At 43.9% G+C, this 21828-nt stretch overlaps 3 protein-coding genes and 1 long non-coding RNA gene across 5 annotated transcripts; 2 read left to right on the top strand and 2 right to left on the bottom strand.

The window, feature by feature from the left end:
* The first annotated feature begins 301 nt into the window (after window positions 1-301).
* LOC117837489 (uncharacterized) lies at window positions 302-13058 on the top strand. The gene is made up of 34 exons (XM_034717132.2): window positions 302-522; window positions 616-700; window positions 801-895; window positions 979-1457; window positions 1545-1752; window positions 1871-2200; window positions 2402-2552; window positions 2637-2774; window positions 3638-3719; window positions 4161-4429; window positions 4510-4623; window positions 4746-4987; window positions 5141-5368; window positions 5440-5592; window positions 6952-7089; window positions 7209-7439; window positions 7539-7666; window positions 8124-8244; window positions 8440-8604; window positions 9186-9333; window positions 9482-9582; window positions 9786-9935; window positions 10209-10256; window positions 10350-10457; window positions 10575-10649; window positions 10775-10825; window positions 10897-11043; window positions 11125-11255; window positions 11443-11530; window positions 11667-11726; window positions 11798-12029; window positions 12108-12259; window positions 12343-12413; window positions 12509-13058. Exons 1-34 carry the CDS (start codon window positions 358-360, stop codon window positions 12879-12881), a joined length of 5457 nt encoding a protein of 1818 aa, XP_034573023.1. The 5' UTR covers window positions 302-357; the 3' UTR covers window positions 12882-13058.
* On the bottom strand, window positions 12987-13918 carry LOC117837495 (oleosin 16 kDa). Its single transcript, XM_072290635.1, has one exon. It carries the CDS (start codon window positions 13575-13577, stop codon window positions 13137-13139), a length of 441 nt encoding a protein of 146 aa, XP_072146736.1. The 5' UTR covers window positions 13578-13918; the 3' UTR covers window positions 12987-13136.
* Window positions 13919-14081: 163 nt separating this feature from the next.
* On the top strand, window positions 14082-21681 carry LOC117837490 (plasma membrane ATPase 1). Of its 2 annotated transcripts, XM_034717134.2 has the most exons (19): window positions 14082-14538; window positions 14630-14749; window positions 14873-14989; window positions 15059-15196; window positions 15278-15412; window positions 15558-15737; window positions 15968-16174; window positions 16259-16378; window positions 16959-17078; window positions 17544-17666; window positions 18158-18262; window positions 18340-18484; window positions 19688-19852; window positions 19914-20152; window positions 20257-20289; window positions 20383-20464; window positions 20564-20724; window positions 20801-21013; window positions 21128-21681. In XM_034717134.2, exons 1-19 carry the CDS (start codon window positions 14491-14493, stop codon window positions 21581-21583), a joined length of 2907 nt encoding a protein of 968 aa, XP_034573025.1. In that variant the 5' UTR covers window positions 14082-14490; the 3' UTR covers window positions 21584-21681. The 2 variants fall into 2 exon arrangements, with proteins under 2 accessions (XP_034573025.1, XP_034573026.1); XM_034717135.2 differs by lacking the exon at window positions 14082-14538 and having other exon boundaries at window positions 15127-15196.
* Window positions 14751-18485, bottom strand: LOC117837497 (uncharacterized). Its single transcript, XR_004636367.2, has 3 exons — window positions 18347-18485; window positions 15569-15625; window positions 14751-15468 (listed from the first exon to the last, which is right to left on the bottom strand). It is a non-coding gene; the product is annotated as an uncharacterized lncRNA (long non-coding RNA).
* Window positions 21682-21828: the final 147 nt, after the last annotated feature.

The following is a 21828-nucleotide window of genomic DNA, read 5'->3' as shown; positions in this document are numbered from 1 at the left end:
AAGTATATATATGATATATAGCATATATGACAACCAATAAAACCTCAAATTATACAATCAATCACACATCATAAATAGATCAATGCACTTCTGGGCTCTAAGACGGAGAAAATGTGCATAGTATTTCTCCGGTATACAGAATGGCTATGATTCGTGAAAAACTGGAATCTCGTGGGCCAAAGCCCAAGGTTATTACGGGCTTTGAGGGCCCATCTCTACTGAGAAAATCTGGCCCAGAAACTCCGAACCCCTTTTCCTTTGCTATAGTAGGGTTTTTGGTTGTCCCCTCTCCCCCTCCCTCCCCCTCCCCCGCTGTTGTCTCCGGGCTCCGGCCGGCCATCCGCCTCCGCCTCCGCCATGGCGTCTCCTCCCGAGCGTGCAGTGGCCGCCCTCGAGAGCTGCTTCCGCGCCCTCCCGGCGGACGCCGTCCCCGCCGTAGTCGACTGCGTCCTCGCCTCCTCCGCCTCGACCTCCCCCGCCCAGCTCTTCCACGCGCTCCTCCGTTCCCCAGCTTCCTCCGAGGTTGGTTGGTTGTGGTTGTTTGCTGCTGCCCTCTTTTACCCCATCTCAATCCAGATTCAAAGAATTTACGGTTCTTCTTTTCCTCCCAAGCAGCAGCAGCAGGGTCTCCAAGCCCAGTCCGACCGTCATGCCTCCATCTCCCACGCCGCTGCGCTCCGCCATTTGCTCGCGCGATTCGGTCACCACCCCTCCCTTTGCTTGCCTCCTTCCCCTCTTGATTCATAGACTCGTGACAAGTAGAGTCAGAGTCTAATTTCTCGCTTCGTTTCGGCTTTCAGACAACCCTCCTAAGGCTAAGGATGCTATGCGCTTGCTGCTGTGGAGGGTCTTCCTGCCACTGCTCAGGGATACCATCGAATCCAACCTTCACCAGGTGCGTGCTCCTAATCTATTCCCCACTTGAATTAGTTAGTCATGTCTAGTCCCCACTAGCTTATGTATGCTGTGTTGCCTTAGGTGGTTGCGTTGATGTGCGATGCAATCTCCGACACTGGATCCTGGGACCTGCTAGGAGCTACCATAGTACCATTCTGCATACGATCATCTGTTGTTGCCATGGGCTTGTCCGCAGGTCATGACTCCATGCTTTACCACAGTATAACAGAAGCAGATTTTGCTGGGGATAGTCTGACCCCAATGCTAACTCTCTCCAAGGCGAGCAGTGTGTTAGCATCGTTGCTGCGGGACATATTGGAGAGAAGAAGGACCGTCCTCAGCGTGGGCCCACTTAATTCTCAGGAAGTTGCTGTTGATCTAGATGCGTTGGTGCAGAATTTGACATGGGACCTCTCCACGTTGGTATTCAAGATGTTTGCACATGGTCAAGAGTATCGATCTTGTGCCACCCGCACCCTTCTGCAGCCTCTGCTCATCTCACTTGCTGATATTCCCTGTGTCACTGTAATGCTTGGTGCAGTCCAGCATAAGCTATCCAGGTTGCTCTAACTCTCTGTGGTCAGGCAGCTATATGTGACCAGATGTTAATCTAAATTGTCCCTTCTCAATTTATCTCTGGCCTGCAGGTTTGGTTTCCTAGAACGTATATGGGATTCCTGTATTTCTCTATTTTCTTTGGGGCGTGGCGAGCGTTTGGATGCATACAATGTACTATCTTTATACTTGTCAACACTCAAATTGGGTCATCAAGTCGCCATCTTGGGAGCTGACAAGCTCCAGGAATTTGACCTTAGTAATGTCAGTGAATTTTGGAACCAGCTGCGCAAGGGACTGGTGAGACTTTCTGTGGCGTGGCATTTGTCTTAGTTACACAAACTCAAATTTGAATGCCTGCTAGAAAATTGCTAGCCAATTTCATGTTGCAGTGACATCTGTACCTTCCACAAACCAGGTTGACAAGGATTCTTTCGTGAGGAAACAGGCCTTCTACGTCTTGACAATATCACTTAGCATCTTTACCTCTTCTTCTCTAAATGATGGAAACCACCATTGCTCCAGCAAGAGATTAGCTGCTTTGCCTGCTCAAACCAAATCAAATACTGCGACAACAAAAAGAGAAAGGTGGGCTAGCAAAGAAGCTAAGTCCCTAGGCGTTAGACAGACGGATCAATCAGATGAACGCTGTTCAAATGGTCAAGGTCGGTGGAAGGTCTTCTTGTTACTCTATGAGATGCTCCAAGAGTATGGGACACATTTAGTTGAAGCAGCCTGGATGCACCAGGTTAGTTGATTTCCTTACGTTTCTCTTATCAAAAGCTGTCAACATTATGTTATGTTTTATTATAGCACTCCTAAATTTGAGTGCAATATAGCCAAGTATTCTGTCAATATTAGGGTAGCACAGCGATATAGTAATTGGTAATAAAGTTTATTTTGGCATACTATTCACTATTGGGCTAATATGTCCAAAATTTATGTTCAGGTGATGCTTCTGTTTGAGTCTACACCACAGACTGACTATTTAAATCACACCTCCCATGGAGCCTTTCATGCTCAGATGGAATCTTGGGAGGGAATTTTGCACTGGATGACAGTTTTGTGGGAGCGTGGGTTCACTCACGATAATCCTCAAGGTGAGTACTGATGTGTAATTATGTGAAAAGCATGTATATTTAGAATGCTGTCCCATGGTCTGCCTGCATGAATGTGTTTTGCAGTGAGATGCCTAGTTATGCAATCCTTTTTGGATATTTCATGGGAACACTACAAGGTTTGCGCTCAGATAATCCCAAGAGGTTTTGTGCTCGGTTCTCTGATACGTGGTTTGAATGATGTAGTTCACCACAAGGATTTCGGTTAGTGTTATTCATTTTTACACTACTTCAATATAACATGCTTGATTCTGCTCTGAAAGAAACAAAGCTATTTTATTTTATTGTCAGATATGTTTTTGAAAAGCTATTATGTTAACCTCCCTTTTAGTATCTGTTTTGAAAATTCTGTAGTTGTACAAAAATATTCTTGAACTCTAAGGGCTTTCCAGAATCATTGTACCCCCTTTGTAAACATAGCGATGGGTGTAGCAAATTTCAAACAATATGCCAACTGTAAATGAAATAGATAAAATTACCCAAAAAGCTCTCATTGCTTCATTGATGTAAGTTGTTAACCCTTTGCAGCAAATATGACTTGTTAGTTAATGAAAATTTTCTCTGTGGTTAGTCAATGAGTAAAACTTCAATTGATATCTAGGGTTATTTTGTTTACACATATGGTGTACTACAAAAGAAAATTAAACCGACAGTTCTCTTTTCATTTGTGTCTCAGTGAATAGATCTTAGAATTGTGGTGTAAGCTTATGTGCATATGCTGGGGCAGCAGGTACTTTGTATTTGTGTCTCCAAGGATTATTTATGTTGTTTGACCACGTACATGGTACTCAGTCTTTGGTTTGTTTTCAGGGGCCATATGCAGCTGAGCTATTTTTTTTTAACCTTAGTCGACATTTCACTTTATGTCTTTGTTTTCTGAAACAATGATAAGTCGTTGAATGGCTCTGTTAAATACACCCCACCTGCTGTTGTTTAGTGAGTCTTGTTGCTCACAGGATTGTTGTTCTAGTCTTTTAGCTTGCTTTCCTATTCATTGTTGTTGTTTATGGCACTGTTCAATAGTGCATTCTTTTTAATACTGAGCTATCTTCTTAAAATACTTTTAGGCGTTGGTGGTATCTATGATTCAAAAACCATAAAAGGCGCAGAGAGCTTTTTCAGCACTTATGCCCAGAACCTGACAAGACGGTAACTAGTGCCTTTTTATCCCGTTCAGTGTTTTGATCCTTTTGACTTCGGAACTGATTTTCATTGTTCGAAAGACGAAAGCTATGCATTTTCTGTTACCATTTAGAGTCTTCACATCTGTTGAAAGGTGTTTATGCACATGGTGTACTACAAAAGATAATTGAACTGATGGGTCTTTTTGCTTTCGTGTCTTAATAAAGATCTCTTTGTCAGTGTATATGTGTATTGCTTTTTCAGCACTATGGCAGTGGAAGATGTTGCGTAAATGGTTTAACCTATTTGCACCTGGGCTGCGAGGACTATGTATTTGTGTCTCCAGGACTATTTATGTTGTTTGACCACATACATGTTACTCAGCCTTAGTCTGGTTTGTTTTCAATAGCTGAGTTCGTGGGAGTTTTCTACTAACCGACTTCAGTTGTATGCATGTATTCTTTACAGTGATCGTATTCATCTTGTTTGGAGCCTGGCATCTGCTGCTAAGCATGATTCATTTGGCCGAGCAGGGCTAATGACTCTTGCGTCATGTGTTGCTTCATGCACATGTCAGTCAGATATAAATGATGTGCCATGCGCTACCCCTTGGAAAGAAGCGTCAAAATGTGATGGGGATGTACCTACAGAAGTTAGGTCTGAAGATTTATTAGATGCCTTGTGGATTCTTAGTGAGAGGAGTAAACAGCACTTTAATCCAAAGTATCGTCTGAAAGGTTCTACATCTCTGTCTCATTGAGGAATTTTGATAAGGGATGATGGTACATAGACAACTTGTTAACTTGAAGTCATGTAGTTTGTGAGCAGGTTATCAAAGTTGCAACATCGCTGATAAATGCTGCTGAAGTTCCTCTTAACCAACTTCTGCATTTCATTTCTACAATACCTCGAGAGTTCACTGATTATTTTGGTATGCAAATGGGAGAAATGGAGGATTCCTTTTGTACACAGTATATTTTTTAATATTACCATCATATTATAATATAGTGCTGTGGAATCCTTGGCTCTTACTGCTGTTGTATATCCTTGTAGGACCATTGAGAGTGATAGTTCAGGAATGGTTTGTTCAGAAGAAAGAATGTTCTCCTGGTAACACTTTGTTGAGCAAGCTTCTTGATTTCCCTACCACATTCGTGAAGCACAGCAAACAGGATCAAGGTTCAAATTTGTTTGACGATGAGGACGTGAATGCATGGGAAGCTGAAGCAAGGAGGTGGGCCAGAACTCTTCTTCTTGTAACCTCAGACGTGCAACATTTGAAGCGAATTCTAGGGGTTTGTTTTGCTTATCACTTGCTTCTAAAGTTGTAGAATTATAGGAGCTATTGTGCTCAGATCTGGAACTTGAAGTTATATGCAACATATTTTTCTGTTGCCTTCTTGTTTGTTTCAGTTTATCTTTGGTTCAAAAGGTAATTTTCATTGTAGTTTATAGAGGCACATGGCTACAAGCTTTCACAGCAAAGCCCTGTTGGAGACTGCGTTCCCATAAAGTTTTTCATCATCCTTTTGAGCTTCATTGAGGAACTTGAGGCAAGGCAGAAAAAACTTGTTTGCCAGAATAAAACCATCTTGAAAGGAGGTTCAGATAGAGCAAATGGATTAGAACTCCATGATCTCAACAAAAAGCTTGCAGAATCATTGTCTCTAGTTTTGGTAATCCTCTTTTTCTTCAAACTGTCACTGATGGCTCTTTGTGACAGCCTTTTAATAGTTACCATGCTTAGGAAACCATGGTGGTCTTCAGCAAGCTATCTTGCTCAGTTTTCTGGTTGAAGAATATAGAGAACATGGATTTGCCATATTCTGTTAAAGGAAAACTTGGAGGCCCAAGTCAGCGTCGTTTGGCTACCTCAATAACCTCTTCAGTATTGCAGGGTGTATGTTCCTTCCTGATATTTTGTGTTTACTGTATTTTAAAGCTTCCATTTGGCATGTTTCATATTACTTTTCATTTATACTTCATTACTGCTGTCTTGATTAAGTAGCAAGTAAAATGAAAAAACTCGACCGGCGGGGGAAAGACCGCCCCCATGGCATTGCACTAAGAAAGAACTCTCAGCCAAGCCGGTCGAGAAAACCCCCGAACCCTAGCTTCACCCTATAAGGCTGCACCTTAACCTAGGCTGACCACGACCCACTGGGTTGGCGACCACTACAACTACCCCTGGTAGGAGGGGCCCAAACCAACCCCATGTGCCGCAGTTTTTTTTTTCCACCAGTATTTGAACCCTGGTTGGTGTCTCCCTCAACTGGGGAGCTTACCAATACACTACAAGAGTGTTGGCAGTGGCAAGTAAACTAAGAAGAGAGTTCCCTACTTTCTGCTTGTATGAACGACGACTTGCTGCGTCCTACAACAATTTCTTGTTTGCCGTCTTTTCTTCAATTTTGGGCCAGTCTAATGTTGGTTAAAGTTAAAGCAGTCACAATTGTGAATAATTTGGACTCTTGACTGTTAGAAGCTAGCTTTTTCACTGGCATCCTATCTGCGATAAGAAATAGGATCTGTGGGCTGTTCTGGTAGATAGTGTACAGGTATCCCTTATATTGCGGGAACAGAAAAGATAAGCATGCTAAGGATGGAAACATTTTTCTTTTCATAGTTTGTAATGACACAATCAATTTCTATTTTCAATAGTAACCTTTGTTATTTCCTTTCCCCCACTTTGTCATTTTTTCAGAATTTTCTCATATTTTTACTCTTGACATAGGATGAGTATGAACATGAAACTTTGTACATTCATAGAGTACTATTCCAGACCTTTTCTTTTGGTAATTGTCTTGTTTAATTCTCTCATGAGGGTTAACTTGGCTATCATATCCATCCTTAAGGTTGGCAACTGAGAGATCACAGGATGAAATCCTGGGAAATCAGCAACAAATCTACTGCACATGTAGATAGTGAGGTTCCAACTGTGGCATTTAGACACAAAACTAGGGTGACACTCTGTTGAACTAGCCACAAGTTGGCATTCGCAATTCTTGTGTTGGTTTAGTGCACAAATCAAAATCAGTTGCAGGTCGCATCCTAAATGGTGATTGCATTTAATATCTTCCATATAATAGGGTGGCATACTTTACCTGTTTTGGAGGTTTAGAGCAGAAACCAAAATCAGTTGTAGGTCAACAGTGATTGCATTTAATGTCTTCTCTAGGTTGGCATACTTTACCTGTTTTGAAGTGCATCTCACCATTTAATTGCCTAGGTTTGACAAATTTCCATATCATATTCACAGATTTGGTCAATGAGGTGTATTAGTTCTGTTGCCTCATGGTGTAACCATTACAACTCTGGTGATTCTTTTTTCCCCACATTTTCCTTTCTCTGGGACTTCTATTGGAAAGTTATTGAACACTCCACTAATGCCACTGAGGTGTGTTGCTATTGTTAATAAATATTTTACTTAATCATTCTTCTTAATGCCTTTATGTTAACTTTCTTTATGTAAGTTCTTATGCCAAAACTCTCTATTTCGGTTTTTTCCTGCACAAGACCGGAGCTGAACTTCACTTGGCAGCTTATGAAGCTCTAGCCTATGTTCTAGAAGCTCTATCTACTGCTCGCAATTCTCAATATCTGGATTTGGTGGAAACAGAGCAAACAAATCAAGCCAGAAAATTTTCATTGGATATTTCTGTCACCACTTTCCTTAACAACATCAACCGTCTCCTTACGGATGGAATTCTGACACGTAGCAGACGAGCTGTTCTAATGACTTGGAAGGTTAGAATAACCTTTTGTAGTGTCATCAGTGTGCATCACTCAACTTCTGTTGATAAATAAGCCAATTTGGATGGCTCCTAATTGTTGATTTTCATTTAGTGGCTTTGTGTAGACTCCCTGCTATCCATTTCGTGCTGCTTTAGTGACAATAAATCCAAGCTGAAGAGATTGGATCCTTTATTTTCATATTCAACCCTCCGATGCATCTTTCTTGATGTTATCGAAAGGTGAGCAGAGTATGGCTTTGTTAGAATTTTGTTCTGTAGTTGCTTATTTACATTAATTAAGATAAGCAAGCAGTGGTACTGTTGCCTTATATGGCGTGCAATAACATTTCACTACGTCATTCCTGTTTATTTGGGGTAGCCTTTCATTGTTCAAAGTTTTAGCTTTTTTACAAGTTGTTTTATTAGCTTGATTAAAATCTTTGCTGCTTTCCTATGTTGATTGGATACCATTTTGTTCATCCTTAGAACATTGAAATCAATACCAGGTTATTTAAAGGGGCTACTAAAATTGCTATTACAGATGACTGAATTGAATTTTTCTAATACAAATTGGTGCTGTGCTTTAACATGGTTATAAGCTTATTATTCTTTGTTTTCCTTTTCTAGCTTCAACTTAGACTCTGTGCTGTGACATCATTTCACTCTCAACTTTGTTCTCTTTTCTTAATCTTTGCAGCCTTGAGAATGCTGGTGAAAATTCTGTCTTATCCATCCTGAGATGTGTGAGATCTGTTTTGGGACTCTTACACTCGAGCATGGACAATAGAAATTTTACATCTATAGGCATCAGTTATGAGGTATCCATTGGTATCTTTTGTATTCTGTGTTGTTTATTCCATTAAGTGCTGCGGCTCACAGTCTACCACTAGAGGCTAGCTTGAAAACTTTATGGTTGGTGTTAGTTTTTTTTTTCTTTAGAAAATTTATATTCGGCTTATTCAATTGCAGTGATTATGCAGTGGGCATTAATATTTTGATCTTTGTTTACCCAGACGATGATGCAATTAGCAAAGTCCTCCTGGATCTTGCACCTTAGTTGCAACAAACGACGAGTGGCGCCAATTGCTGCACTGCTATCTGCAATATTGCACCCTGCTATCTTTTGTAAATTGGAAATGCACCAGACAAATGAAGAAGGGCCAGGCCCTTTAAAATGGGTCAGTTGCCACATATTGTCTCTATCACCTTTTACTACTTTGGGTGCAACATGCTCTTCTTGTTCTTTAGCTGAGTAGTCAGAATAAATGCCATCTGCTGATACTGCTGCTTTGTGTGCTTTTGTTGCCAGTTCAGCTAAGTCTGCATTTTGGATTTTAGGTGCATGCATACAGTGTTAACTTATCTGATGATAAGCATTCTCTTCTTATGATTAGATTTATGCATAAGTAGAATGAACTAAGATCACTATTGTGGTGCTGAAATGCTGAATAGCAAAGAGAGAAATATAGTTCATTCATACGAAATGGTAATATGATAATACATAAATTCTAGTAATATGGTGAATATGGTTACTTCTGTTTCATATAGTGTAGTGTTGGATAGCTGATGTGCACTAAACTTGTTATTTTGACCATCTGAAATAAGGAAAATTCTTTCTTCTTACTATCCAGAATCTGTATGTACACTAAGTGGCATCTTAGTGTACTTCACTTGGAAAGTTATAGTTATGAAGACTTCTTTAGCACCAAGCTTTTCTTGTGATACAAGTGATGCAATTAACTCATTTACTTCTTTTCAGTTTATTGAGAATCTTCTTAATGAAGGTTCAAAAAGTCCTCGAACTATTCGCCTAGCAGCTTTGCATTTGAGTGGTCTTTGGTTGATGTACCCGGAAACTCTTAGATTTTATATGGATGAACTGAAGCAACTTTCATTATATGGATCTGGTATACTATTTCAATTCTCTCCTATAATTCCTTTATGAGTATTTTCTCCTTTCCTTCTGTTATTAATTTCCTTCTAATAAAGCAAGGCAATATGCCTGTTGTCTATTATAGTATCCATTCCAATCAGTAATTGGTGTATATTGAACAGTGGCATTTGATGAAGATTTTGAAGCTGAACTCTCTGAAAACCATGAAGCAAAATTTGAGGTTTCAATGCTATCACAAAGTCCTGATCGTGAATTCACAGAGGTAAGTTCATTTGAAATTACCATTTTAGGTATTGGCAATCCTGATTTGGTTACCTTCGGAATAAACATTCCTATGTAATGGAGTAGGGCACAATGAAACCTACTGAACCTTCTGTTTATTTTGTTTCTTTTAAGCATCACCGATGAATGAGCTGTTTTATCATTATTGTTTGTCATATAATATGATTGGCAATGCTATTGCAGGTGTTCATTAATACAGAATTATATGCTCGCGTTTCAGTTGCTGTTCTCTTTCATCAGCTTTGGAAACAGATCAAAGAAAAGAATATATCGGGAACTGAAGAAGCTCTTCAATCTGGCAAACTATTTCTTCTAAAACTTCTGGACTCAGCGGTACTGTTTTTGTGTTTTCATATTCATAGCGTATGAACGTTTTTATATATAACCATAGCTTTTTATCTCGGACAATGCTGCCTGAAGTTGATATTCTCGGGCCACCATCTTGTATTTGACAGTTAGTGTGGTATCATCTTCTTGAACTTGATTAAACTTTAATGTGGCATGGCCCTATACTGGTTTAGCACCTTATAAGACTAAATCCTTAGAGTTGCCTGATGCTGCAAATTTGACTTGCCTTGTTTTGCCATTTGCACTTTTCTCCAACAGGTGCATGACAAGGATCTTTCAAAAGAACTCTACAAGAAATACAGCAGTGTGAGTCTTTTAGTATATGTGAAATTCAGGTGGTTTTACTGTTGAGATCTTTGAAATCTTGTATCATGTTTCTATAATCTTCACATTTACCAGGTACATAGGCGTAAAGTTCGTGTGTGGCAGATGATATGTGTTTTATCGCACTATGTAGAAGACGATATAGTTGGAGAAGTGATATTGAGCACTCACACCTGTCTTTATGTAAGAATTTTCTCAATGTTTATGCATGCTTGTATCTGTGGATTCTTAATTTACTGGTGATGCATTGTTATGTCTTGCATTACATTTAGTGAAAGTTTGATTTGTATGCTTGTGCAGAGAAATAATCTGCCCGCTGTCCGGCAGTACTTGGAGACATTTGCTATCCTCTTATACTTAAAATTTCCAACATTGGTGAGAGATCCCTTCATGCTATGGTTCTAGAAACTAATGCACACTTTTAAAAATGTCTGTACAATCTTATGTCCACAACTCTTCTTTTTTTGGTAACTGTTGATGTTTCTGATGAACCATTGCAGGCAAAGGAACAACTTATTCCTATTTTTCATGACAAAGGGATGCGACAACAGGTGAACATTTTAGCCTGATCCTCAGGCATCTTTGTACCTTGATTCGTTTATTTATCTATCTCCTCCTGCAGGCACTGTCGTCTTATGTTTTTATAGTAGCAAATGTGATTCTTCATTCAAGGCAGCTGTCCGTCCAGAGAAACCACCTAAATCAACTGCTTCCTCCGATACTGCCGTTCTTAACATCCCATCACCACAGTTTACGTTGTTTTACTCAGGTAATGGAAATTCATTGAAATGTGTTTTTTTTCTAGAGTGCCACGTTGGTTTAATCATCTGAAGATCTATTCTGTTTGCAGCTACTTGTCCATTCAGTGCTATCAAGGTTGTGGCCTACTCTATATCTCGAAACTTCAGAAGATGTAATCTTTGAGAGGAGGTGCTTTCAAGAATTGAAAGATTATCTGGCAGAAAATTCTGACTGTGTGAGGTACAGCTACACATAGGTTTTTCTTTTATGATTGTGTACTTAGCTATGCTGTCCTGACACTACCAATTTATGAGTTAGTTTGGGTTCTGAACCTAGGTCTTGTTTCTTATAACTAATGATCTCAATTTATATGCTAATTTTTCCAATTGTTCCCTGAATGTCCATAATTCCTTTCTCGTGATTTCAGGCTCAGAGTTTCAATTGAAGGTTTCCTTGATGTTTTTGATCCCAATGCTTCTGGGACTCCGTCGGGGATATTTAGCACTCGCCCTGAGGTTCATGATATTCTTTGCTCATTATTAGCACGTGTTAGGAGTACAATTTTAAGACAAATTTTGGGACCATTATGGTTTTTTAAGGCACTGAATGATTCACCCTGATAAAATTTTGAGTATCCTGTTGCTTGTGTAGGTGTCTGAATTTGAGTGTGTTCCTGTGTCAGTGATGGAGCGTGTGATTGAATTCCTGAACGTAAGCACTTGAACCTGGCGTGTTAAAACTTTTCTACCATGGAAGAGCAAGTTAAAACTCTGCTATTTCAGGATGTGAGAGAGGACTTGAGACATGCTATGGCAAAAGATACAGTAACAATCAAGAATGAGGGTCTCGCGGTGGAAGGGCACGGCGACGAGGATAAAAGTGGTGAGAAAGTGTCTGTGTTGTTACAACCTGGTTGTCAAGATGCACTGGACTTCCAGAAGAAAATAACGCCTCGCAGGGACTCTGAGCAAGCATTGAACTTGAACGCCAGGGACCACTCAAGATTAATTTCCGGTATGCAAACTGTGCCGTGTTGCTCATTCCTTTCTCCTACATACATAGTCACATGTCTATCGCCTGTGCTGATCGCAGAGATTGAGGAAGATGACCAGCTTTTCAACCTAGCACTAGAAGCAAGATTGCACGCTGCGGAAACGATCAAGCAAAGCCAGCAAGAACTGATTGTAGTGGCATCACTGGTAGACCGCATACCTAACCTTGCGGGTCTGACAAGAACATGCGAGGTACGGTTGCCATTCTGTGGTTCCTTCCTTGGGCGGTGTATTCTGTGGTCCGGTTGGTTGATTCTGTTGTGCTTGCTTGGCAGGTCTTCAGAGCAGCTGGCTTGGTTGTTGCCGACAAGAGCATTCTTCTGGACAAGCAGTTCCAACTGATCAGGTCCGGTTGGCCAGCTTGATTGTTTGTTGCGGCTAATCCCGGTCATTGGTCAGCCTCCTTACCTTAACCTACCTGTGCTGGCAATGGCATTGCAGTGTGACTGCTGAGAAATGGCTGCCCATCACGGAGCTCCCGGTGGACAGCGTGAAGGCGTACCTGGAGAGGAAGCGGGCCCAGGGGTACTCGGTGATCGGGCTGGAGCAGACGGCCCACAGCAGGCCCCTGGACCGGTTCGAGTTCCCCCGGCGGACGGTGCTGGTGCTGGGCCGGGAGAAGGAAGGCATCCCCGTGGACATCATCCACATCCTGGACGCGTGCGTGGAGATACCGCAGCTGGGCGTGGTGAGGTCGCTCAACGTCCACGTCAGCGGCGCCATCGCCGTGTGGGAGTACACGCGCCAACACAGCCAGCAGCCACGTCCGTCCTCGAGTGTTTTGACTCTACTGAATGCTGATGCCACGTCATGATCATCATCTGGGCCAAACATTCTGAATACTGCATGAACTGCAATGCAGTTACCTGTTTTGTTTTAGGTACTTGCCTTGCTCTGGGAATCAGTAAATGTCCCTTTGCCTTGTAACTGGTGACACGGGCACTCATATAGGTACTAATTATTAATAATTATTGCTGACAAGATTACATCACCACCTAGTAAAGCACTTGAACTGGACTGGTATGCATTATTATATTATTGCTGGTACATGCAACTAAACTGGCGTGTATCAGTGCGCGCGCGCCTGCTCGATGCGGTGGTGCGCCCAGTCCTTGCTGGAGAGCTGCTGCTGATCCGGCGCCGTCTGCAGGTGGCGGTACATCCACGCCAGCACGCCGACCGCCGCCGCGCCGAACCCTCCCGACGACACGAAGCCCGCCGTGAGCAGCGCCAACGTGATGGCCGCCGGCACCAGCACGGGGCTGAAGATCACCAGCAGCGGCGTCGCCACGATCAGCGCCAGCACCGTGCCCGTCAGCGCCAGCCCCGACAGCAGCAGCATGGACAAGGCCGCCGTGCCCGCGGCCAGCGCCTTGGCCACCGCCGCGGCCGCGGACTGCTGCTGCTGCTGCTGCCGCTGGCCCTGGCCGGGGCCGGGGCCGTGGCCGTGGCCGCTGTAGTCGTCCTCGCCATAGAGGCCCCTCGTGTAGCGCTCACCGACGGCGGTCATAGTTTGTTACAGCTGCAACGATCAAACAAACAAGCTACACACGCAGTATATATAGCAAAGCAGAAGGCATCAGTCAGAGAGAGAGAGAGAGAGAGAAGCCTACGTGGAGACATGCTAGGAGGCCGCGCGGACAAGTGGAGGGTACGTGGCGACGGCCTCGCTCCGCATGGAGTCCCCGATGCCTCAATGCCTGCCACGTATCTTCTCCCTCTCTCTCTGTGCAGCCACCGCACAGGGTTGCTAATTCATATCAATTCCCAGGGCCCACGAGGTGGGAGTTGGGCTTGCTTGGTTACGGCCCATTAACTTTCTCCTAATAATGTATCTTTTGCAAAGAAAACCCTCTTATATAGTGTATTTGTTGACGGAGATCTCTGTATGGTCCTGGCATCATCAAATTAGCAGTCAGCTAAGCCAGTTATTAATTGCATCATGAGTGATAGATTACGATGATGGTTTGTTGACCTGACCGCCGGCCGTCATCGTCGTCGTCGTCTTCCTCGCGTCGGCCCTTCGCTGCTTTGCTTGTCGTGGGAAGGGAAGGGAAGGGAAGGCGACGGTACGGTCCACTCCAGTCCGTCCGTCCGTACCTTCCTCCTCTCCAATCCATTCCCTCCCCCCACCACCACATTTTTTTCTTTTCATAATACAGTAATATAATCTATCCAAGGAGAGAGGAAGGGGCGGGAGACGGCGAGACCAAGGAATCGATCGCCGGCGACGGCGGGACCTAGAGGGAGGCAGGCAGCAAAGCCAAATCCACCTCGATGGAGCCGAGCCCGATGGCCAATGGCGGAGCTGCGCACGCCCCACTCCTCTCGATCGTCGCCATCCACCTCCCGCATCCTTATATTCCCCGTCGCCGCCTACCTCCATTCCATCGAATCGAATCCCAACTGATTACTTCTCCGCAATGGAGGCCAACGGCATGGACGCCATCAGCAACGAAACCGTGGACCTGGTGCGTTTTGTTCGACTCCCTTGCCTCCCTTCCATCGTCGGATTATCACTAACAACGCTAATTAACTGCATTGTTAATTACTCCATTGCAGGAGCACATCCCCGTGGAGGAGGTCTTCGAGCATCTCAAATGCACGCGCGAGGGCCTCACCGCCGACGCCGCCCAGCAGAGGATCGACGTCTTCGGCTACAACAAGCTGGAAGAGAAGCAGGTAGGGAAATTCGTTTCTTTATTCATTCATTCATACATACATACGCTTCTACCGGTAGTGGGTAGTGGCAAACAAGACCACAACCTCGCTATTCGTTCATAAAAAAAATCATTGATGTTGCAGGAAAGCAAAGTGCTCAAGTTCCTGGGCTTCATGTGGAACCCCCTTTCCTGGGTCATGGAGGCAGCAGCCATAATGGCTATCGCCCTTGCTCATGGAGGAACGGATGATAGGGGCAAGGTAAAAAAAAACATTCATCACCGCACAATTTGCCATCCCTCTTTCCCATTCTAATCTATCTTCACGCAGAAAATGAGCATAGACTACCATGACTTTATTGGAATTATGCTGCTGCTCATTATCAATTCCACCATCAGCTTCATAGAGGAAAACAACGCTGGCAATGCTGCTGCTGCACTTATGGCCCGCCTCGCCCCAAAAGCTAAGGTAGACCATACCTACTGCTCTCTTCTTTCTTTCCCACCTTCTTCTAAATACCACCTTTTCATCTTGTTTCATCCTTTCTAGGTTCTACGTGATGGAACCTGGAGTGAAATGGATGCATCTTTGCTGGTTCCTGGTGACATAATCAGCATTAAACTTGGAGACATCATTCCAGCAGATGCGCGTCTTCTCGAGGGAGATCCACTAAAAATTGATCAGGTCTTTCTTGTTCTCAGTCTCTTCCTCTCTGCATGCTGCATTGCCCTACAGCTTTTCTGCTAAAAACGAATTATTCTCATATAGTGAGCATCATTCTGGTATAAAGTACGAACCAATGATGAAACCGTAAAGGGTTACTTTGCAGTCTGCACTTACGGGAGAGTCGCTACCAGTAACCAAGCACCCTGGTGATGGAATCTACTCTGGTTCAACCTGTAAGCAAGGTGAAATAGAAGCAGTTGTTATTGCCACTGGAATCCATACTTTCTTTGGAAAAGCAGCCCATCTAGTTGAATCAACTAATCATGTTGGGCACTTTCAGAAGGTCAGTCTTCAGCAACCAGTGTCTCTATGTTTAGTCTATCTTATTTTTTATCGACCAATGACCATTGTGAGAACCTATTTTCACCAAATCTATCCAGTTTCAGTTCTATTTTGCATCTTATCCTGTTAATTTTTCCCTGTATCATTGGGTTACTTCACTACAGCTGATTATTTGATTTATTTTGATTGCCGAATATGTGATCTTGGCTGTATTTCATGGGTGCCTTTTAGGTTCTGACATCAATAGGAAACTTCTGTATTTGCTCAATTGCTGCTGGAATGACTATCGAGTTAATTGTGATGTACGCTATTCATGCAAGAAGGTACCGTCAGATCGTTGATAACCTTCTTGTCCTTCTTATTGGAGGAATTCCCATTGCCATGCCTACGGTTCTTTCTGTCACTATGGCTATTGGATCACACAAACTAGCTCAGCAGGTTTGATCAATGTTCTCTGGTGGAAAATTAGCTGGGCAACTGAGTTCTTTAAAGTGACCTTTTCTCCCCTTTGTTTTTTTGCAGGGTGCTATTACCAAGAGGATGACTGCCATAGAAGAAATGGCTGGAATGGATGTCCTTTGTAGTGACAAAACAGGAACACTGACACTCAACAAACTAAGTGTTGACAAGAATTTAATTGAGGTTATATCACCTGAATCTTGTGCTACTTAAAATGGTTTTAGTTGTTCTCTTAATTTAATGGTGACATGCCAAGGAGAAAAAAGCAAGGATTTGCAACTAGCAAACTTCGCTAATGGTTCTTGCTGTTCTTTGCCATATGTATTCAAACAGAAGCAGATCCAAGCTCGTTATGACTTGTTCATGCATTGATCACCTGCCAAGTTCTCATTTTCATATACATTCTCTCTTTGTTTTCCTTCCATTTGCGAAGAAAGTTAAAGAAATGAAGCATCTTCACACGGTTTCAACTCTGAAATGGTTCCTCTAAAAACAGTCGAACAACCTAAGAGGAAGTAGGAGTCACTGTAAATAAGAAGAAATATCCTTGGGAATTTGAGTCAAAGAGGACTCGTACCTGGGATAGTGGGGGTGTACATCCACACCTGCCACCAACTGAAATAGTGCCTCTTAAGCTGTGCGCGCAAATTAATTCGGTCTTATTTGCTGTTGTACCATAGCTGTGAGCACATTGGCAGTTCTTCACTTTTTTTCCATGCTAATATTAAGACACTGATTGCTAAAACATGGAACATTTCTGTAGGTTATTGCTAGAGGCAGGGAAAAGGATGACGTTGTCTTAATGGCTGCAAGGGCTTCTAGACTAGAGAATCAAGATGCTATAGATTTTGCTATTGTTTCGATGTTGCCAGATCCAAAAGAGGTAGAAAACTCTCCTCTCTTATATTTTTTTAATAATTTATGTGTGTTCGGATGATTGTTGGCTTTTTTCATCACTCAAGATAGGGAAGGAGCTAAACACTCAAGCGCTGCCATATATACGATTCACAAAATGGTTGCATATCATTTCAAGTGTATTTAAGTTTTAGAATTTTGGCTCCACATATTCTAGGACAACATCTAATTTGGAGAAGAGGTATTAGCTGTACGTTCAATTTCTTGCCCTGGTATTAGGATCTAGCAACTACTGATAACGCATGATTTCACAGCTGGAGGTAGCATCAATTATGAACAAGCATTTCTGAGTTTTACAGCTCATAACACTTGCATTCATAAGTTTCCATGTGTAACAGGTCAATAAAAAGCCATCTAACGAGCAATGTTGTTGGCATCCCTTGTTTCTTCTTAATTTCATTTACCTATTTTATTCTCTTCTGACTAATGCTAGGCACGTGCCGGCATTCAAGAAGTCCATTTCCTCCCATTCAATCCAACTGACAAGAGGACAGCACTTACATACTTAGACGCTGGGGGTAAAATGCACAGGGTTAGCAAAGGTGCTCCTGAACAGGTATATATATTACATAATTTAATTCTTTCAATAACAATATAATACCTGAAAAAAAGTGTAGAAACCATAATTTGTATACAGTTTAAAGTCTACAGTAGCCAAATATGGTAATCTATACTTTGCAACTTGAATTCATGGTTAGATACTTAGATGACTTGTGCATGAAACTTACTACTGCTACAGAAAAAAAGCAAATGGAAGAATGTAGACTCATTCGTCACATTTTGCTTGCTTATAAGACATATGTGGATGTCTTTGGTACTAACTGAATTGATGAATTTGCAGTCCTAGTCTGTCTGTATCTAATTTCCCCCAGTCAATGTAGTTTTCTGCATGTTTTCATATAGGGCTGAATGTTTTTCTTGTTCCTTTTTGGTTCACCTCGTTGTGCTTTCTTCGTATTTTCTTGATAAAAAATGAATGCTATTTGTGACTGGCGCTCGCATTATTTTTACTGTAATGTACTTATATCCCATCAAATGGTCTTGCAGATTCTGAATCTAGCATCGAACAAGGCTGAGATTGAAAGGAAGGTTCATCATGCTATTGCTAATTACGCAGAGAGAGGGCTACGATCGCTTGCCGTTTCATATCAGGTGGTAAATTGCTAGTATGCTACAGCATGCTTGTCCATATACAGAACGAAAACTAACTAAATTCCTTCGTCGTTCAGGAAGTACCTGAAGGGACCAAGGAAAGTCCTGGTGGACCTTGGCAATTTGTTGGTCTTCTCCCGCTCTTTGACCCTCCCCGTCATGATAGTGCTGAAACCATACGCAGAGCTCTTGACCTTGGAGTCAGTGTGAAAATGATTACAGGTGCCTCTTTTTATGCACCATTCAGTGCGTGTTAGGGTAGTCCCAACCCATAGATTTCTATGGGTGGTGTCCATGCTGCCATGTCATCAAAACATTTCACATAGAAACTATCCCTCCAACCCATCGTCTCTTCACGTGGGCCCGTAATAATTACTGCCACACTTTTCTCCTCCGTTTGCTGCACTTGCATCCACGCACTTTCTCACTGTTCTCAGTCCCAGCGAGCCGGCAGGCGGTGGCGAAGCTCATGCAGGCCGGCGGAGATGGGAGTGGCCGCGGAGCGATGGCCGTGAGTTGCGGCGCTGGCCCTCTGCGCATCCCCGTGAGGAGCTCCAGCAGGATCAGAATAGCAGATGCATGGAGCCGCTCTTGCAGGTTCCTGTGTGCAGCGAACTCCAACACCAGCATGTGCATACGCATCAAACAAATCCAACCTTTTTGGCACAATGTCTCTTGAATAGAAGCGAGCTCAAGGAAAAGCAGAGAAGATCAGGCACGGGGGCTCGCCGTGGGTGGCCTGCTGTGAGCTGGGCAGGCAGCCTTGACGCGCAGGCGAAGTGGAGCTCAATCCCAATGGGGGAGATGCCAATTTTAGCAGAGATGAGCTCCCGTCCTATCCTATTCCTCTTCTCTTCCCACCGTTGGCGACGGAGTGGAGGCCCGGCGGCGGCCAGCCTCCCGCGAGTGGCGGAGCTGCGGCCCTACCGCGGTCGGCCGTGGGCGGTGGCGCGAGTGCCTGGCCTCCATGGCCAACCTCGAGCGGGCGGCGGAGCAGGGGCCTGGCCTCCATGGCCAGCCTCGGCTCGGGGCCATCGTCACGGGCGGCATCAGGGAGGACGGCGGGGTGGCAGCTCCTCAGGCGGAGCAGCGGCGGCGGGCGCATGTGCTTCACCATGGAAACGGGGTGCTTGCCCCCAACGCCAAAACAACGATTTCTTGGATCCTCATTGCGCGTGTAGACGTGATTTCTCAGGAAGGAAACCGTTTCCTTCTCTTTCTTCATCAACTTCCTTGCCATGTCACCAAATTGCTTATGAGGCAGTCTAATAAATTCCTTGCCATGTCAGCAGCTGGGAGAAGTCAATTATAATTCTTTACTGTATCTAGACATTCCACAAATTTACCTTTAGTTCTAAAAAGGATATTAGGATATTATCTAGAGATTGTGATATTTTTCCTGCATTTCCGCCTAAACATTTTCAGGTGATCAGTTGGCTATAGCTAAGGAGACTGGCCGGAGGCTAGGAATGGGCACAAACATGTATCCTTCTTCATCATTGCTGGGTGACAAAAAGGAAGGTGACATAGCAGTCCTACCAGTGGACGAGTTGATTGAGCAAGCGGATGGGTTTGCCGGAGTTTTTCCAGGTGAGGGCTGACTGTCTACTGCATCATTGTGTTCCTCCATCTAATTAGTTTCCTTTCACAGAGCACAAATACGAGATTGTGCAGAGGCTGCAAGCTAGAAAGCACATATGCGGGATGACTGGAGATGGAGTTAATGATGCACCTGCTCTGAAGATAGCAGATATTGGAATTGCTGTGGCGGATGCTACTGATGCTGCTCGAGGTGCCTCTGACATAGTTCTGACAGAACCTGGATTGAGTGTGATCATCAGTGCAGTACTAACTAGTCGGGCAATTTTCCAAAGAATGAAAAATTATACTGTAAGCTTACCATTAAAATGCATGTACCGCATTTCTGACTTGCTATCATGCTATCGTTGTGATAAAAAGGGGTGCTGACTGACGTGTCTCGTTTCTGTTTGCAGATATATGCTGTGTCTATAACAATACGTATTGTGGTAAGTTGTTTTGCCTACCATACACACAACACAACCTAGTGTACACTTTGACATTCATCAAATCATCTGCTGTTTATGTTGTTGTCGGTGCAGCTTGGGTTTTTGCTCTTGGCATGCTTTTGGAAGTTTGACTTCCCTCCGATGCTGGTTCTTGTGATAGCGATTCTTAATGATGGTATTAAGACGAATAATGCTGATCTGTCTGCTGCTTTCCTACATTGTATATATATGTAAGAGATAGTTGCTGAGTTGTTGTTATGCCTGGGTTGGTCAGGAACCATCATGACTATATCGAAGGACAAGGTGAGGCCATCTCCCCACCCGGACAGCTGGAAGCTAGCGGAGATATTTGCGACGGGAGTGATCATTGGGGCTTACTTAGCTGTGACGACGGTGCTCTTCTTCTGGGCAGTTTATAAGACGGAGTTCTTCGTGGTAGGTGCTCTTCTTCCTCAGTCGTGCCGACGTCGTAATTTGCAGAAATTAAAATCGATTTGTAATTCCCATGCAGAGGCTTTTCCACGTCAGAAGTCTGAACATCAACAAGCTGGACAGTAAGGATATAAATGCGGTCGCCGACAACACGGAGAGGCTGGCCTCCGCGGTGTACCTTCAGGTGAGCACCATCAGCCAGGCGCTGATATTCGTGACCCGGTCCAGGGGGTGGTCTTTCCTGGAGAGGCCGGGGATGCTGCTGATGGGCGCCTTCGTCGTAGCGCAGCTGGTGAGCTTTCTGGTCTCTGGTGATGATCATGCATTGATGCTTGATGCATTGCATTGCAGCAGATGAATCATCATATGAATGAACCACCACATGTATATATGTATATATATGCAGATCGCCTCAGTGCTTGCTGCCATGGTTAGCTGGGAGGTTGCCGGCATCAAGGGCATCGGGTGGGGGTGGACGGGCGCCATCTGGGTGTACAACATCGCCGTGTACCTGCTGCTGGACCCCATCAAGTTCGCCGTGCGTTATGGGCTGAGCGGCAAGGCCTGGGGCCTGGTGCTCGACAACAAGGTGGCCTTCACGAGCCGCAAGGACTTTGGGAAGGAGGCCCGCGAGGCGGCCTGGGCCCACGAGCAGCGCACCCTGCACGGCCTGCAGACTGCTACTGCTACCACCACCAGCGAGCAGCAGCAGCAGCTGGGCCAGATGGCTGAGGAGGCCCGCCGGCGCGCCGAGCTCGCCCGGCTCCGGGAGCTCCACACGCTCAAGGGGAAGGTGGAGTCGGTGGTGAAGCTCAAAGGCCTGGACCTGGACGACATCAACAACCAGCACTACACCGTCTAGTAGTAGTAGACTAGGGGCCTTGATGCTGAACATTTGATAATGATTTGTCTTTTCTTTTTGCCATAATAATAACAAAGAAATGTTTTTTCTCTGCCCTATTATTTTTTCCAAAAAAGATTACATGTGCATCTGCTACAGACAGGAAGAAATGTTTGGATGGTATTATTTTTTCCAAAAAAAAAATGAGTCAATGATGGCTGCTTGGCCTGGCCGCGACGGGACGGCAAGGGCAGGAGCGGGCCGGG

This window comes from Setaria viridis, chromosome 9, assembly GCF_005286985.2.
Source record: "Setaria viridis chromosome 9, Setaria_viridis_v4.0, whole genome shotgun sequence".
Taxonomy (NCBI): domain Eukaryota; kingdom Viridiplantae; phylum Streptophyta; class Magnoliopsida; order Poales; family Poaceae; genus Setaria; species Setaria viridis.
Note: the sequence above shows the minus strand (reverse complement) of the source record. Positions and strands in the feature narration are given on the sequence as shown.